Genomic DNA, 17,766 nt, shown 5'->3' with positions numbered 1-17,766 from the left:
ATATATTGTAAATTAGAATTACTACATCCACTATGGTATCATAAAGAGCAGACTTACTGATTCACTCTGTGGTATTAGTATAATAGCTATTGTGAAGAATCTTGGCAAATTGCTTATATCTTATGATCAATATGAGAAGTAATATGTTCCGAATCACCTTCAACTTCAAGTTCATATAGTACAACACATCCTTCTGTGAAGTTTATGTGTATGCATATGAGTGTGTATGTTTATCTAAGTACACATTTTTTGTGTTTAGAAAACTTAATTGCAGTCTATTCTACGTCTTAGCATTTTTCAGTATGGTACACCATGAGTAATAGTAAACTTAGTTCATCAAACTAATGTGTAAAACAGCAATAGGCCTCATTTGCATTCATTTTTATTAAGGACCTTGATCTGAGGAAGTATTATTTATTAGACATTCATTGGGAAATTGATAGCGTAATTTAACTTTTTATTAGCTAGTAAAACTGATAAGCAGTACATAAAAAGATGGACCTTGTTATAGAGGGAATAATAATAATAATAAAAAGGTTAATTTAAAGTTTTTTAAAAGGTCATCAGTGTAAAGACTTTTTAACATTGCCTTCTATGATATGAACACATACCTTGATGTTTTGCTCCTGTTGATAGTTTTGTTTGTGTCTATTTAACAGCTGCAAAGTCTAACACAGAATGGATTTGTACTCTTAAAAAATTTCCAGCTTTTTTGTATCTTGAGATTAATTCTACAACTGGTGTGAACATACATGACATCTATCTTCTTTGAGCATAAGCCCCTCTATAGGGTGTAGAAGTGAAATAATGGATGTTGTGAGTATGCAGTGGTTGAACACTTAGTTGTGTAAATGGAAGACATTTTTTTCTGATAAATGGGACACAGGAAGAGGTATTGTATATATCTTGACCCGTTTACTGTTTATTAAAGTTGAGTGGGATGACTGTAGTCCTTGTTCACTGCACTGTCTTTGGGCAGCCTTGGATATATGTGAGCAACTTAAAACCTCTTTTGCTGTCACCTTCCTCTGAGTTGTGCAGAAGACAATCTTATGCCATAAATGATTATATTCTTGGAGGACTATAAATGAGAATATAAAAATCATGGATTTCATCCATGAAAACTTTTAGTTTCAGCATGCACCTGTTTCATAAGTCATTTTGAGCAAAATGGATAAAAATGGAAAATGCAGCAGTTAAGCTGGCCCGGATAGAAAATCACTCCTCCAGACCTGTAGAACAGCTGAGAATAATAGCCAACATACTCATGCTTCTCTGTCACACTTGCATATAGCACTGTTCTCAGACAAACCTTTAAAATGAAAGCCATCACTCAAATCTATCAGTTAAGAAGCCTGTCAAGTTCACTTTCTCTAGTTGGTGCTGACGTTTGGTATTAGTCTAACAGAAAGAATATATGTATTTAGCATACTACATCTGTATTTTTTAACTTTTAAGACAGTGCAATTAGCTAAAGCCCCAGTAATGTACCAGCAGTAGTGGGGCTTGTGTGCTAAATCTATCCATGTGCTCAGCATAGCACCTAAATGAGGGACTTCATTGCTCCATGCAGTAAACACGGAGAGGCAGGTACCACTGAGGAACATTACACTATTCTTGTGTGATCAGTAATGAAACTCTGAGAGCTAAGCAAGAAGAAACAGCAGATGCAGCAGATACATGCTATTCTGTTCTGGTCCTTATGATGTACTTGTTTTGAGAATTCGTGCTAGCACATAGATTAATTGAACCTATGCACCATAAACTTCTTTTACAGTCACTGAAGAGAGAGAGGCACTTCAAGAGGTGTAAATTCTGCCTGTTGAAGATCTGGGCCTGAGGATCCTTTGCTCAAGATTCTCAGCATCAAACCCTGATTTGGGTTTGTCCATAATATTTCTAATTAATGTAATATGTTATTCTGTGGGATTATTTCTTCTCAGGTGTAGTAAGACATGCAAAACTGTTGAAATTTATTTCCTTCTTGGCTATGGGTACTGCCCTGCTTCAGTGCCTTTGTTTTTTAGTGGTTACTTGTGCAGTGTTACTAAGATAAGTTTATAATTCCCTGTGGTCATGTGTGAGCTATTGTACCTATATGTTCTCAGTAAGTGCAGTTCCACAGAGTACAAAGTCTTGAGAGACTATATTTTGTATGGAGAATGTTTATGGACTTTTTTCATGACAAATATGGGAGGAAAATGACACTAGCTACTAGAACACTTTCGTCGTTATCTAGTGATTTCAGGTTAAACCTACTAGCTAGATGACAAAAAAAAAAACAACAAAAAAACAAAACAAAACAACAACAACAAACAACAAAAACAAACAAAAAAAAAAACAAACAAAAAACAACAACAAAAACAAAACAAAACAAAACAAAACAAACAAACAAAAAAAAAAAACCAACAAAAAAAAAACCCAGCTGCATCACAGTGCCATCACCAGAAAGAGAACGGATTTTTGTGTCATGGGCTTTTGGAGAAAGGGAAGAGTAGTGTTATAAGCAGTAGTCAAAGTAAACAGGCTTATTATAAAGAAATTTAGATATACTGAGAGTACAGTGGATGATTTAGTGTGATCATATTTGTCCTACAAAAATAACAGAATATTGCCATCATTTGAATTTTTTATTCATTCATAGGTATGAGTTAGCATATGGCATGTTAACTAGACTGGATATTGTTAGGTAGCAGTTGTTTTCAGCTGCGTACATTGGCCTCCAGGTTTTCCAACCTGCCAGAGGCACAGATTAATGGCACAGTTCTTGTTGCATAGGATATAATTTACTTCCTGGTGGATGGTAATTAGAAGTTTGCAATTATTATTTCTGCAGTTTAGGATTAAGGCATATTGACAGGATCTAACAAAACAAAATTTCAGCATAGTGATTCTCCTTTCCCACATGACCCATACTGGACAAAATTTTACCCCAAATCTTCTGTTGAGCCCAGGATCTTGCAGTGCAGATCTTGATACCAGTAGGAAGGGCACTTACTTGATGACTTTTTAAAGCCTGTGTTATATATGTATATAGTTTTCAAGTAATTCTAGAATAACAGTCAAATAATTCTAGAATAACAAATCATTTGACTGTAAAAAGGAAAACCCAGGAAGTTAAAAACAGTTTACCTGTGCTGCTATATTATATCTACTTCTGATAAATGGCTTTATCTGCATGTTCCTTCAAACAGATTTCATGCTCCCTGCAGTGACATATTTTGCTAACACAACAGACTTGTTCCTTCCCGACATACAGCTTCTAGCTCTAACAAATGTCAGTAGCTTTTCAGACAAACCTGTGCTTTTTATTTCTGTCTTTCTCAAGAGAAATATCAGCATCCCTCCAGTAACATTTTCTGCCTATGGCTATTCTGTTTGTTTTATAAACAGACTAGGTTTATTTTACATGTAGAGATTGGTAAAGACATGAAAGGGTGTTTTTCTTCTTTATTATTTTCTTTTTTTAACAGTCTTAAATATTTTTAGGAAAGTCTTAAATATTTTTAGGAAAGTGATAAACTGACGGACACTTCCCAACCTATGAAAACAAGCATAGCTCTGTTTAATCCTGAATTCATGCAGTTATTTCCTTTTTCTAACCAATAGAGGCCTCCAGAAGCAATTAATTAACTAAACCTACATGAAGAAGAGTGAACAGGTAGCCCTCATAGCTACAGGTCCACCTTGGAGGAGCTCTGTGTAGCTGAGATTTGCAGTTCACACTGACTTACACAGAGGTAGAACTTACTTAAAAAGAAAGGTCTTAAACGCTTTGTCATTTCTGCTTATTTTTGATAGCATCAGTTGCATGTTTTCCTTATTTGTAAGGTCTGCTGTTAGGTCACTATCCAAAAAGAGACATGGGGACTCAACGCAAACCTCCAGAAATTAATAGGCTAAGGAGGATATTTCTATAATATTAATGAAATCAACATTAATGGGATTAATTTCGTTGTTTTTTGTGTGAATATACATTAAAGACATTTCTCAAAGATGGAAGCTGTGATCTCTGTCACTGAAATGAGGGCTGCAAGGGTCATTGGCTCTCGTGGTGATGCAGCTTGATGGATTTCTCATCTTCATGCTGGAATCAGTGAGATCCTCTCCCGGAGACCGCTCAGGGCAGGACCAGGCAGCCAGGGAGCCACCGGGGCAGCCCCAGCCCCAGGAACCGGTCACCTCACTGGAGACAGAGACAGGCTGAGGCCAGGCTGTGGGCCCACGGGTGGGTCTGGTTCCATGGGGCCCATGGCCAGGCATGGCAGGGCTGACCAGCTCTGCTGCAGTGTCACTGGGGTGGGGGATGGTGGCCCTGGGGTCTGGAAAGGGGTCCTGGGCCGTGGGCAGGGTGTGCTGGGCAAGGACAGTGAGGTTATTATAGCCCTCACAGCCCTGAAATAAATTTCTCTCTCAATACAGTACTTCAGATGTGGTTTTCTTTTTCTTTCTTTTTTTTTTTTTTTTTTTTTTGCAAAATATGGCATAACAAATGTGTTGGTTTTGACCTGAGACTGTATAGGAATTTGAGAAATTACATTGCTATGTCCTAAAACCATGGGATCAGTATGAATACTTTTTAAAGTAGTATACCAAGTAGAAAAAAATATTTAAAATTGGGTTGATATATATAAATGCCTTGCTGCCACATTTATGTATACATCCTTGGCTTGATTTTTCAACTCTTTTCTGGTCTGGAATTCCCCTTTGTACCAATTCCATTTGAGAACTGCCTTCAGAAACTTAAATCTTGAAGTTTGTTTTTACTACACTTTGGTTTTACATTTAATTTTTTTTCTGTTATGTTTTTAATAGTAAGAGGTAGGGGAAATTATTTGTAATTATGCAACAAAATATTAAGCAATTATGTACAATAGCAGTATCAGGTGCAATAAATTAAAGCATTAGGCTTATCTGGGGAAAAAAAGAAATCTCAAAATGAGTCCTGAATGTATCTTAAATCTGCACAGACTCTATTTTATTTCCTGTGCAACTATTTAGAAGAGTAGGATCTATCTTAATTAAAATTTACTGCTTATTTCAGAATGTGAGGGCTGAAAGCTATTTTCCTGTCCTCCTAACGTCTGTGCTGTTTATGTGCTTGAGATGGCTAAGTGGTAGTCTGAAAATTGCAATAAGATTAGTAATTACTAAGGGGACATAATGTACTGTTTCGTTGCAGTGGAACTCTGAAAATACTTAAACTGACTCTTAAAACAAGAAGGCATTCATCGTATTTTTCTCTTGTTATTCATAAGTTTTACTTAACTGGGTTCTACAGTGAGTTTTCCTTTATGAAGTAAGCACTACACACATCTTTAGAGACAAATTATTTTATTTTATACCACTAAAATCCAGGATCATTCCTTTTAAGATTGAGAAGCTGCAGAGGTCACATGTTAAGGTTGCTTCCAGCCAAATATAGCTCTGAACCTGTAATGAAGTAAATCTATGGAAAGTTTTGAAAAATTCAGGATGCTGCTTTTCAGTTTACTGGGCACCTGTGGGTTACACCAGTAAATTAGGATTATCCAAATTAGTTACTTTTTGTTTCAGACAATGTTGTTGGTCCTGTCTTCTACTGACAGCATAATCATACCCTCCAGAAAAACTGGTAAAGACTATTTTAAACAGGTTGTCTAACTGTACTAGCATGAAGAACTGCATTGTGTAGTCTGTTACTTAAACAGCCACAACATTTGTTTCAGCAGAAAGATACAAGGTCCTAAACAATAAATGAAGCATCTTGGAAGGAAAAGTTTTTTGGTAACAGAAAAAGAAAATAGTGTATTTACATTAATATATTCTTCTGAATAATTGAAATGCCCTTCTATTGCATAAATTAAGATTGAAAGAGTGTTCTTATTTGATATTTATTCTGAAATTACGCGGATTCATTTGAACTGTTTTTTCCCATACTAAATTACAGAAGCTGAACCAATTCTGGGTGGTTACTTTAGATTAAATACATCTTTTCAGAAGCTTTGTGGGAGTTGCTCTTTTTTTATTTTATACTAGTTGGATTTCCACAAATTTTGCTATTGTACTTTAAAAGTGAGTGTGGTTATTTGGGCAAACCTATTCCTTGCCATAATCTCTCTTATTCTGAACTAAAATTGAAAAGGAAAAAGTAATAGGACTGTCTGAAATTGGATGATGTTCAGTGTAAGACATCTTCTTTCAGGACATTTTCATTGAGGAAGAATATATAACACAAAAAGCTTCAAACTCCACTTAAATATATGGGTTTTATTTTTTAAAATTTAAATATGTTTAAATATATGTTACTCAAGTTAACATCAAGCTGCAAATCATGAGTGACACTGAGTACTTAAATTCCCCCTTATTTCAGTAGGAATTCTTGATATTCATCTCTGCTCAGGAGTTGGCTTGGCTCTGTTGTCAGAAAGACCTCAATATTGTAATAGAAAACTACTGAATGTATTCCTATGATCTGATTTTGAAACAACTCCTGCATTGTGTTCACTGACAAAAGAGTATCTGAATCTAGCCAAGAATTTTAATAACATCTAACTTGATGCATTTTGATCTAAAAGAGCTTGTGTTGCTAGGCATCAAATTGGTGATGCATGAAAAAATTGTTCACTGAAACTATAATATAAGCCTGCATGTACGATTCAGAAGTAGATTTTTTGGATGAGCATGAAATCTAAAACCCTGGAAAGACCTGTATATTTAGACCAAGTTTTATTTTCATTATATAATAAACAGGTATCTTGAGTTTACCATCTGATTTTATTTATTTAAATGAATTTGGGGGAAAGTATTCAGCTTTTCAGCATGCATAAATTAAAAATTCATAATATCTGTAACTGGCTTGCTATAATCAATGTGGATTAGGCAGATTTTATTTTCTATTAGAGAACAGAAGTATTTTTCTCCACAGAATATTAAAACGTTATCCCAGGTAACCTCCATGTAGTATGAAAATATTTACTATTTGAGTGTGTTACCTATGACAGACAATATGGATCTTTAAAAAGCTTTGTTCTTTCAACAGTGGTTTATAATTGACAGAAGACTTTTCATAATTCACATAAAAATGCCATTTACTTTTAAAAATTTTGATAACAAACTCTTATCTCTCAAGATTGTAAGTACTAAAAAACTTTTAAAAGTGTAATACCTTTACCTTGAGATATTTCCTGCACCATTTGCTAAATATATGTGCCTAAACTCACTGATTCTACAGACTTCCATGAAAGTCTCACAGAAAGCAGCTTCAGAACTGATCACAATGGGAGTTCATTCAGAAAAAATCAAAACAGGTGTTGACTACAGCAGTTGTCGTAAACAAGTCCATGAGTGCAAGCTAGAAGCCAAAAGCCTAATCCTGTTGTATTTGAAATTTTAACTTTTTTTTTTTTTTTGGTTTAGCTTGACTTACGGTTTTAATTCCGAATCCTGTAGTTTTCCTTTTTTTCCTGAAAGAATTCCATATAGAAGCATGGGTGTTTGTGGTGGAAGAGAGAGGAGACATATCAACTGGCATTTCAAGAGTGCAGCACAACATTACAGAAGAGCATTAAGGAACCTGAACTTTTCTCTGTTTAGTAACCAGATGGTGGCAACACAAAATCAAATAACTTCCAATGAGATCCTAATTAATAAAATAAACTTATAAAATAAATATTTATAAAATATAAAATATTTACATATATAAAATAATATCAAAACAATAACTACAACAAAAAAATACCCACTTATTTACTTGGAAAACTGGATGATGATAACTGAAATAATCTTTATGCATGTTCCATAAAATAATAAAAAATTATATTCTTTTTCTCAAAAATATCTTTCAGACAGGGCTACAGTGAATTAGAGTTCTCTAATGATGCTTGCCTTTTTTCCCCCCAAGATTATCTCATTCAGGTTGGTGAATTGCTTTGCTATGATCTACTGAAAACATGGAATCTTTATGACTCTTCCATGGACTGTGGCTCTTAATCTCTCAGCTGGAAAAGTTCCAGTGAAACTCCACCCATTGCTGCCTTGAGACTTCTGTGCTTAGGAGTGGAGAATGTTCAGAGGCTCACAGCTGAATGTCCTTTTTTCATTAATGTCTTTGCAAGAGGTCACTGTTAACTCCCCTGAAAATTAAATGTATCCTAATTCTTTAAACTTGGTCCTTACAAGAAGTATATTCCTTTTGTTCTTTATTCATTTTGTACTTTACATTTCTAGATTAAACTGTTAAAAAGCAAAAGTAGCATACATGTCATCTAAGTAAGGTACTCCTGTAGATTTACCCTCTACTTAATGAGAGACAGAGAGAACATGCTATATAACAGGATGACTCTCTCTCTGGAGGTGGACCTCCATAACCTTAACTAATACTTTTCATGCTTTACAGCCATCTAAAGACAAGTAACAGTAGATGTACACTATGTTGCAGTGCTGAATATACTTGCAGCCTTTGCACCCTGTGACACAAGCACCAGGAAGTATTTATGTCACATATGTGGGAAGACCTGCTGCAGCTCTACAATAACTTTTAATTTTCTTCTGCTATAGAAGAAGAATGGCAACAGAGAAATTATCTTTAAAACAAAATAATCCATTAAATGTTTTACAAATATTTCCAATTTCCCCTTGTTTTTAATAGCTATGCAAACATTATCTTTGTATATAAATTACTCTCATTTAGGTATTCCAGTTTTCAAAGTTCATCAAAAGAATTAGATTGTTATGCCTGGAAGAAATTATCATATCTAAACAAAATAAACAACTGAAAACAATCATAAAAAAAAACAAATAGCCCAGCTGGCTCAAAATGAACCTGTGCCGAACTAAAACTGGACAGGTCCAAAAGCAGAAAAGATTATCTACAGCCACTCTTATTGATAGTCACTGCTTCCATTCCCTGGAAAGCTTTTTAGCTTTCACAAATTATCTTGACATAAAGCTTACTTATTCTTTTTTTCTCTGAGTGTAGTCCTTATTCACCTTCACTGTGCTGTAAAACTGGTTCCTATCCTCCGAAGTGGGGTTTTATATAATGATTCACCTAGATTATATTATTTACCATAACTTTTAATGAAAACCACAATAGTATAAAGACTTAGAGATAGTGGAGAATATGGCAACCCACACTCTCAGGAATGCTTACACATGCTTTATTTATGCTTCCACTTTTTTTTGGTTTCCATTCTTGATGCAGGACTATAATCATGATATTCAAATGCCTAAGGGATCAAGATATAAATACACCTCTGATTATGTCTTTTTTACATGATCTTCTGAGACAGCTGTATTCTTTGGGAGCAGTATATCTCCTGCAACCCAGAATGAAATATATTAGAGATGGGGGAAAAAAGAATGTTTTGTGGGTTTTGTTTTGTTTTGTGTTTTGTATTTTTTTTTTTTTTTTTTCAGTTAAAGTGGCTGGATTTCCCTTGTCCTTATTTGGAAAATCATGTGCCACTATCTTTTTTTTTGCTAAACCTTTGCTTTCTAATCCAAGATTTCAGAGGAAAGAAAGAAAAAAACAGCATATATTAGAGTAAAAGTCCTCTCATCAGTATCTTTACCCTAAGATGTTTTTATTAAGAGAGTGGTTGGAAAAGCATTTAAACCCAGGATTGACCATAGTTCATAAGACTAGTTGCCATCAGCCATTAAATATTATGGTGATAGTGTTCATTATTGTGAATATCATATCTGTGTTTATAAATGCCTAATGTATATTACTTGCATATATGTCATATATTTGCATGAATTTGTAGAGTACCTTGTTCCATATTAATCATTGAAATCCTCAGTTTTACCATGTTGTAATTCACTGCAGTGTGGGAGTCACAGCAACATAAAGTTTAGGTGGTTTAGCAGTGAGCCAATCACAATGCTGTTGACAGCCTACAATATTTTGCTATTCTGACAGTTTCCAAATATTATCTACCCAATAGGAAGCATCATAAGCTGGTTCTGAGAAGAATATACTGGGTAAACTTGTATTCTGAATGGAAAAAAATGCAGTATACAGAAATATCATTACACTTTTAGAATTAAATGCTGTTCATATGTTTCAGGGGTTTTTGTGTTTTTTTTTTTTTTTTTTTTTTTTTAATTTTGATGTTAATATAGGTTTAAAATTTCTGCTTTTTGTCTCGTTCTTTATCAATATTTCACAGCATAAAAATAATTTACTGTGAATATTATTTAAACTGCATAACTTTTTAATAAATACAATATTGCATTTGTTCCAATCCTATTTTTTTATGAAAAAAAAAAAAAAGTAAGTTCGTGATTTGCAGATGTATTTTTGCACATAGTCATTTGAAGCTTTATAATTGATTGACTACAAAGACAAAATCCAGTCTTAATTATATTTACTACTGTACCATAAAATCCAGAAATTACATGTAATACAAAGTGCTTTTTTTCATGGATTTTTTTCAGTCTTATTATGCACTGAAATTCAATACTGTATCTTTCTTGCTTGTAAAAGATAGTATTTTGGTATACTAGTAGTCTATTATTGGTTGTACAAGAGGAAGTGCATAATTTTAATTGTATAACATTTAATTCAGACTAATATTCTTCATAAAATAGTTTTTTGCAACTTTTTGTTTTGCCTCTCATAGCATAGTCCAAATTCAGAATTAGGTAATGTGAATTTGCTCAGTATTCAGGAAAAGATATGTATACTGCAGAAGTCTGTGAAAAGCAAACAACGTTACTGAGCTAATGGGGCAGTGTTATTTTACTGTCATTTTCAGGATGGCTGTATAGTAAATTTAGTAAAAGAAAAAAGACCAGCTACTTCAAGTATGTGTCAGGTAGAGAATGAATTACTGTTCAGTTTAGATGAAACAAGAACGAAAGGACTGGCAATCAGGTCAAACATGGGCATAGTTTGAAAGACTTTTTCTTTCAAAAACAACACACAAAGAAGTTAAGACTTTATTGTAATAATGGACATGTGGATAAGTTTTTTTTGTTTTCCATATACTTTTACCATTTATTTTCTGAAAGTACATAAGGAGCACACCATTTAAAATTAATTGCTGTAAAAGCAGATTGTTCCTTTACTTAGCTGACATAAGTAAAAGTAACCTGTGTGACCTCAGCTCTCTGGCTTTTATGGAACAATAATCATTTTCTGAGAGAACCAGTTTGTGGGGTTTTCCTATGTCCACCACAAAGAAAAATTGTATGTCATCTTGGTTTTATTATATCCATCAGCTGGCTGCCCATTTGTTGTGGAGTGTCTGCTGTGACATAGGGCCATGACTCTATTTGGCTGTAATAGATTGCCTGTAGTGCATTCAGTGACTCTGGTACCTGTTGCTGGTTCTTTTTCCAGGTCAACTGGCTGCAGGTACATGTGAGATTGTTACTTTGGACAGAGATAGCAGTCAGCCCCGAAGGACTATAGCCCGACAAACAGCTCGCTGTGCATGTAAAAAAGGACAGATTGCCGGTACAACAAGAGCAAGGCCAGCCTGTGTTGATGGTAAGAAGCAAAGATCTATTCAATCAGTTTCTGCCAATACAAGAGTGATGTAAACTGATAGTGTCTCATAAAAAAATTAAAACTCTAAAGAAGAAATTTTCACATGTCCCAACTAGCAATGGCAATACCATTGAAATTCCCTATAAGGCCATTACTGACCAATAGTATAGATATTTCAGTTACAGTTTTCAAATTGGAATTTTCACTTTTGTTTTAGCTTAATATGCAGTTAAATGTTAAGGGCATGGTGCTATTATATTTTGCATGTGATGACAGTATCATCAGTGAAATGGCATTCTTTTTTCCCCTACTTTTTGTTCCTTATAACATTTAAAAAACTGAAAAAGATCTTCAAAGGTTTTGTGCCAATGGGAAGCAGTGTGACTGCTCCTATGTGATAGTTAATGTTGTTGAAGAAAACACTGATACTATAGTTGCAATATAATATCTGAATATACCTCACACATCCCGCATTCCTTCTTTCCTTAAAATGATGATTCTGTATGATTCACTGCAGATGCAGTGATGGCATGCAGCTGGAAAACTGCTGACATACAGGGAGGTTTGAGAATATTTCAGTTTGATATAATTCTTTGAGACAAATGACTTTGTGTTACAGCTAAATAAGATGCTAACAGTGGGACAATCTTCAAGACAGGTCTGCCAGTATAAGGCTATTATCAAGCATTTGTATTAAAAATAAAATTTGAGATATATTGAAAGTAGTTGATGCAAAATTGTGTTTTGATCTAGGCTCAGTTAACAAAAGTAAAAGGCAGATGTTTATGTATAGAACTATAATAAATTCACAGATTGCCTTTGAATACTGGCTGGTTTGGGTCCTCAGATACAAGTGTTGCTGAGAACACCCTACTGTTGCCTCAGAATTTGGTCTTACCAGTGATTATCAAAGAAGACAGCTCAAGGGAGATTTCAGAGCCTACCCACAAAGCTAAATATAGAACATCATGCACATTCTATTTTTGCATTTTCTTTTCACTGTTTTTGGTACTCTGTAAGACAGTTTCTTAGCTATCTCTTTCGTAATGTGATACTGTATCCAGTAATTCTCTTATTTTCTGTTTTATTGTAGGATCATAAGACTTAATTTCTTAAGAAAGGAATGATTTTATTGTGTCATTTATAGTTGTAACTTTGGCAAAAATACTTGCTAGCAATTAAAAAAATCAACGTATGTTTCCCCTTTTAAAACAACAATTTTGTAAGGGAAAATACGAGTTTTATATCATATGATGAGTACTAAACACAATTTTTCCTCAGTCAGTTATGGCCTATGGTAAGATTCATCTTCTGTAACTAGTCTATGCAAAGTTAGTTGTATAACCTAGTAATTCCAGTTTTCCTTTATACCCAATGGAGAGCAAAAGGCACCTTCTCAGAGTAATGTATCTCATCCTAAGTGCCTAAGATAAATTGGATGCATCACTCTGGTACTTACTATTTCTCTGCCTTGCCTCAAGACACCTGTGGTGATGAGATTTTAGATAGCTAAAATATACATGTCAGTAAGAAGACGTGACTACACCTTATCCTTCAATGGCTATATTAGCTTACTTTCCAACTATGGAAGGATTGAGATAATTTGATATTTTAAAATATTTTTATTTATTTTTGTATTTTATTGGGAACTCATGAAGGTCTATTTCAAATTCTGCGTTTGCTTTCAGTGTGCTTGATCATCATTTTATGAAAACAGAATTGGATGACAGGATCTATGGTTAGATAATGTGTAATCAGAGAGGGTTCTTTATATAATACTCCACATTTGAAAAATAAGTGGGAAGTTCATCAGTTGAAAAATAGAGCTTCCAATTAATTTATGTGTATATGTATTCTAACTAATTTTTTAAAGCTTTGCTACTTAGTTCTAATAAGATCAAATAACACACTTCTTTATTATTTTGTGAAATGTTTATAGATACAATGTTAAGCCCCTTACTAAGAATGATAACTGCAAGATGTGTAGGACATGCTACTTTGCTTCACTGGACACTGTTAGGGATGTTCTGTAATCTAAGCTCGAAAAGGTTAATAATACCTAGAACTGTGTATTAAATTCCGAAATTAAAAAGAAGGCACAAGGCAAATCTTTGATCTGTAGGTTTTATTTGTGAATGAAGTTAAAAAAATAGTTTTACATACCATAAACAAAATTATATAGGAAAGAATAAATGAGCACTTTATCTTGTCTCTAATCCTCTGCTTGCAAATAAAGCTGGCTATTGACTACCAAGTGTCCATCTGTGAATTTACCAGGTTCATAGTTTAAAAAATACACACTGAATTTTTCGGTACTGTTTATATTCATTTCTAGAATAAAGTGTTTCAAACACAGCTACTAAATATTTTCTTCTGGACAGAACATGAAATCTACATAAAATTATGCCTGAGAAAAGCTAGTTTTGTCTCTGATATTAAGCCAAGTGCTTCTGGTTTAGGAATGCAACAACCAAACATAATTTTTTTTACAATAAAGAATCCAATTTTCCAAACAAACAAATCAGTCCTTCTCTGATCTTTGTTAAATAGGACATAGAGTATGCTTTTGCAAATTTTCTTTATTTATATTATAGTTGATGTTAAGAATGTAATTGCTATTTGAGACATTTCAGCTATCAGAAAGAAAACAATCTCATTGCACAGTGTTTTTTTTTTCATGCCAGCTTGATTTCCAAAGATTTGGTTCTTTTAGTTTTATTCTTTACATAGTCTTGACTTTAGTGAGATTAATTTTGAAGTAAAGGTAGCAGAATTAGACCTTAAACCTTTAATAATTAATGCAAAGTAATTTGTAAAGGAAGTAAGCATAGAAAGCATGACCTGCTAATCTACTAACAAGAAAACTAACTAACAATTGTGTTACAACTTCTGGCAAGAGAGTGTTTTGAAGATTCAGTACTAAAGCTGGTAATTTTTATAACCTTAAATGCATCATGTTGTACCTGGCCACTATTTGTCCATTGTTTAATGGAGGGGAGTACCTTAGAATATATTCAGTTATGCTCTATATTTCCTGGAGCTCTGAAATGCACGTCGGTTATTGTAGCAAAACGAGTAAGTAATTTAAGGGCTCTTAAACCTCACAAGCACTGTCTGAGATTGCACTTGTCATCACAACTCATAGTAAGTCCTGAGTTGATTACCAAAATCCACTTCATTTTCCAGTGCTACATCAGCTAAGGTCTTTCTTTTCCTTAAAAAATAAAAGACAGTATATGTCAGATAGATAAAAGTAGAATTCTTAAAAATGAAAATGCAGTGTTTAGGGCTTGGTCTGAGCAGAGCATGAAGAACAGAGAATTTCTTGAAATGTTTCCCTATGATGGCAAGTGATAATTGACTCCATTTTTTTCTAGCAGTCTTTAAGTATAGCAGATTGCTAATGTAATCTGAAAAAATGTCATCAGTATTCACCCTGATTTCAAGCTTGATTTAATGTTGATTGCTTCATTTCTAGGCCCACAGAGTTGTAATGTATATTCGGTATATTTGGTTGTGATGTAATTTTTATTCATGAATGTAGGTTATGTGATATTATGACAGTAGTTTGCCTGCACTTTTAGTTATATTATTATTATTATTTACAACTAGTATTCCCTAGTCCCTTTTTTGAGATCAAATCCCATATCAGTGACCGCAGTTGAATTACTTTGATAAGAGATTATATTTCAACATAGCATCTGGTTTATCACCAGAGTAATTTCCCTGTGTGTCAGTCAAGCTTCTTTGTTTTTTTAAGCTGAAGCCTGTGAGAGGTTGGAAGATAGTAATTACTCTCTATTTTTGTCCAGTACCTTCACTAATTTAAACTTGTTTTAAAGCAAGTGACAAAAAGTCTTTGGTAACAGTGTATGTACACATGCATCCATGGTTCATGTTCTTTCACAAGAACTGTATCTATCTGAAAAATAAAATTTGTTGTGCCAAAGATTTTCATACAATACAAATATATTAACGTGAGAAGAGTGGGATAAACATTTAAATGTTCAATAGATTCCAGTAATTCTGTCCAATATATATTTATAACTCAGAAATAAACAGAAATTTTTTTCCAGAAAAATAGAAACAGTTGATGAGAAGAAAAGTGGTATAAGAGAAGTGGTTTAATTGCTTGAGAAAATTAGGATGGCAATCTTTAATTTTCTTACTTGAATTCTGTAATTAGAAGATTTTCATGCTCTGGGTTTGAGTTCTTCTTACCTTTACATCCACAAACTGCTATGAGAAATCCCATGACATTGATCGTGATATACAGAATTCCTAAATTTGGAATAGTTGGAGCTCCAGTAACTAAATTAAAACTGTTCACACAATTTATGTTGTAAATCAAATGCTTTTTTTTTTTTTTTTTTTTTTTACTTTTTAAACTTTTAATAAGCTTTTAATTCTTTTGCAAGCATTGTAGCAATATTATTTTCTACAGAATCTTAGTTGGTATCATTTGTTTATACATTATGATTAACATGCCTTTCAGTTGGCATTGATTTATTTTGTTTAACACAGAATCTCAGGATCTATGAGGAAGCCACATTAGTTTAGATCAATAATTCCCTGCTCTTCTCATTATCTCTAGGAGTCTATAGGGATGTGTAGAGGTCAGAACTGATCATTAATAGAATCCTAGGTGATGCACTTGAAACAAAACTGCCTAATACCTGGAGAGCTTCAATATTCTAAAGCATCTTAGCCATACTGGGGGGTAATAAATAAATAAATAAATAAATAAATAAATAAGCAAACAAACAAACAAACAAATAAATAAATAAATAAATAACAACAACAACAAAAAAAAAAAACAACAAAACGACTATAATTATTTTCAGAAATGGGAATTTTAGTTTTTACAATATTTAGTTTTTAGAATATTTCTAAAATGTTAGTTTTTAGAATATTTCATATGTTTAAAATTTTAGTTTTTAGAATATTTCATGTGTTTCTTGATGTGCTTTTTATATTATTTTATCCTGGTTTTATTACGGTTATTTGCAAATGTTTCCTCACTGTAAATATTACACATTTAACTTTGTTGCATTTAAGGTATGTCAATATAAACAAGTAAAACTAAAAGACAAAGTAAGATGGATATGAAATTAAAAGGAGACTGAATAATAGTATGTAGACATTTCACTAGACCAGAAGCAGTGTACTGTATAGTGTGGAAGATTTAAGTCTTGGAGGAGAGTGGTACTATTTGGCCATGAAAATGATCAGAGGGCTGGAACACCCCTTCTGTGAAGAAAGGCTGAGAGAGTTGGGGTTGCTCAGCCTGGAGAGACCTTATTGTGGCCTTTCAATATATAAAGGGGACTTATAAGAAAGACAGAGAAAAACTTTTTACCAAGGCCTGTAGTGACAGGACAAAGAACAATGGTTTTAAAATAAACGAGGTTTAGGTTTAGAGTGGACATAAGGAAGAAATTTTTTACAATGAGGGTGGTGAGACAAGTGTGGTGGGACAGGTTGTTCCATGAACAATAGAGAAGTTGTGGATGCCCCCTCCTTTAAATTGTTCAGGGTCAGGTTGGATGGGGCTTTGACCAACCTGATCTAGTGCAAGATGTTCCTACCCCTAGCAGGGGGGTTGGACTAGATGATCTCTAAAGGTCCTTTCCAATCCAAACCATGCTATGATTTTGTAATTCTATTTGAGCCTGTATTAATTACATTACAGTGGTAGCAAAACAATTGGCTGTTCTGCTAAGTGGTTCTGAAGTTAAAAATGTTAGAACACGTATCTAGTTTGCCTTGCTATTATTCTTGAGAGACTGGAAAGAGTGACAATTTCTTTAAACTGGAGAATATTTTGCCTGTAATGAACGTTTTGGGAAAATTATCTTAATAAAATTCTGCTGGTTCCCTGGAGTCTGAAAGACAACATAATACATTTTCTGTTTTTCCTTTATCTATTTGCATAAAGAGCCTGCGTATCAAAAACACTTTCAATACTAACACTGCAGTTGCAGAATCACAGAAAAGGTTAGAACGTTCTCACATTTTTGAAGATTCAGGTACACTAAACAGTTTAGCTCACTGAATGGCCAGTGTGTACAGAAGAACTTCTGTCTAGGAGATGTCTAGCACCCCTAAAAATTAAATCCCTAATTTGTAAGTATTTAATATTACTACTGAGTGAGAGGCCACATGGAATAGTAAAGAAATGTTTATGTGTCATGGTTTGAACCTGTTTGGCAGCCAACCACCACACAGCCACTCTCTCTCCCTTCTCTTCCGCCAATAAGAAGGGACAGAGAGCCAGGCTCGGGGTT

At 33.8% G+C, this 17,766-nt stretch overlaps 1 protein-coding gene across 8 annotated transcripts in view; it reads left to right on the top strand.

Moving 5' to 3' along the window:
- Positions 1-17,766, top strand: part of TAFA5 (TAFA chemokine like family member 5) — a 494,345-nt gene that overhangs the window by 279,978 nt on the left and 196,601 nt on the right. For all 8 annotated transcript variants that reach the window (XR_004406012.2, XR_004406011.2, XR_004406010.2 and 5 more), the window contains one exon: positions 11,330-11,479. Coding sequence is in view for 2 of the 8 variants with exons in the window: in XM_032985108.2 (XP_032840999.1) it covers positions 11,330-11,479 (150 nt within the window). In the remaining 6 variants the exon portion in view is untranslated. The remainder of the gene's footprint in view (positions 1-11,329; positions 11,480-17,766) is intronic.

Source organism: Tyto alba, unplaced genomic scaffold (genome assembly GCF_018691265.1).
Source record: "Tyto alba isolate M040663 unplaced genomic scaffold, T.alba_DEE_v4.0 Super-Scaffold_2, whole genome shotgun sequence".
In the NCBI taxonomy this organism is placed as follows: domain Eukaryota; kingdom Metazoa; phylum Chordata; class Aves; order Strigiformes; family Tytonidae; genus Tyto; species Tyto alba.
This window is presented reverse-complemented; position numbering and strand designations above follow the sequence as displayed.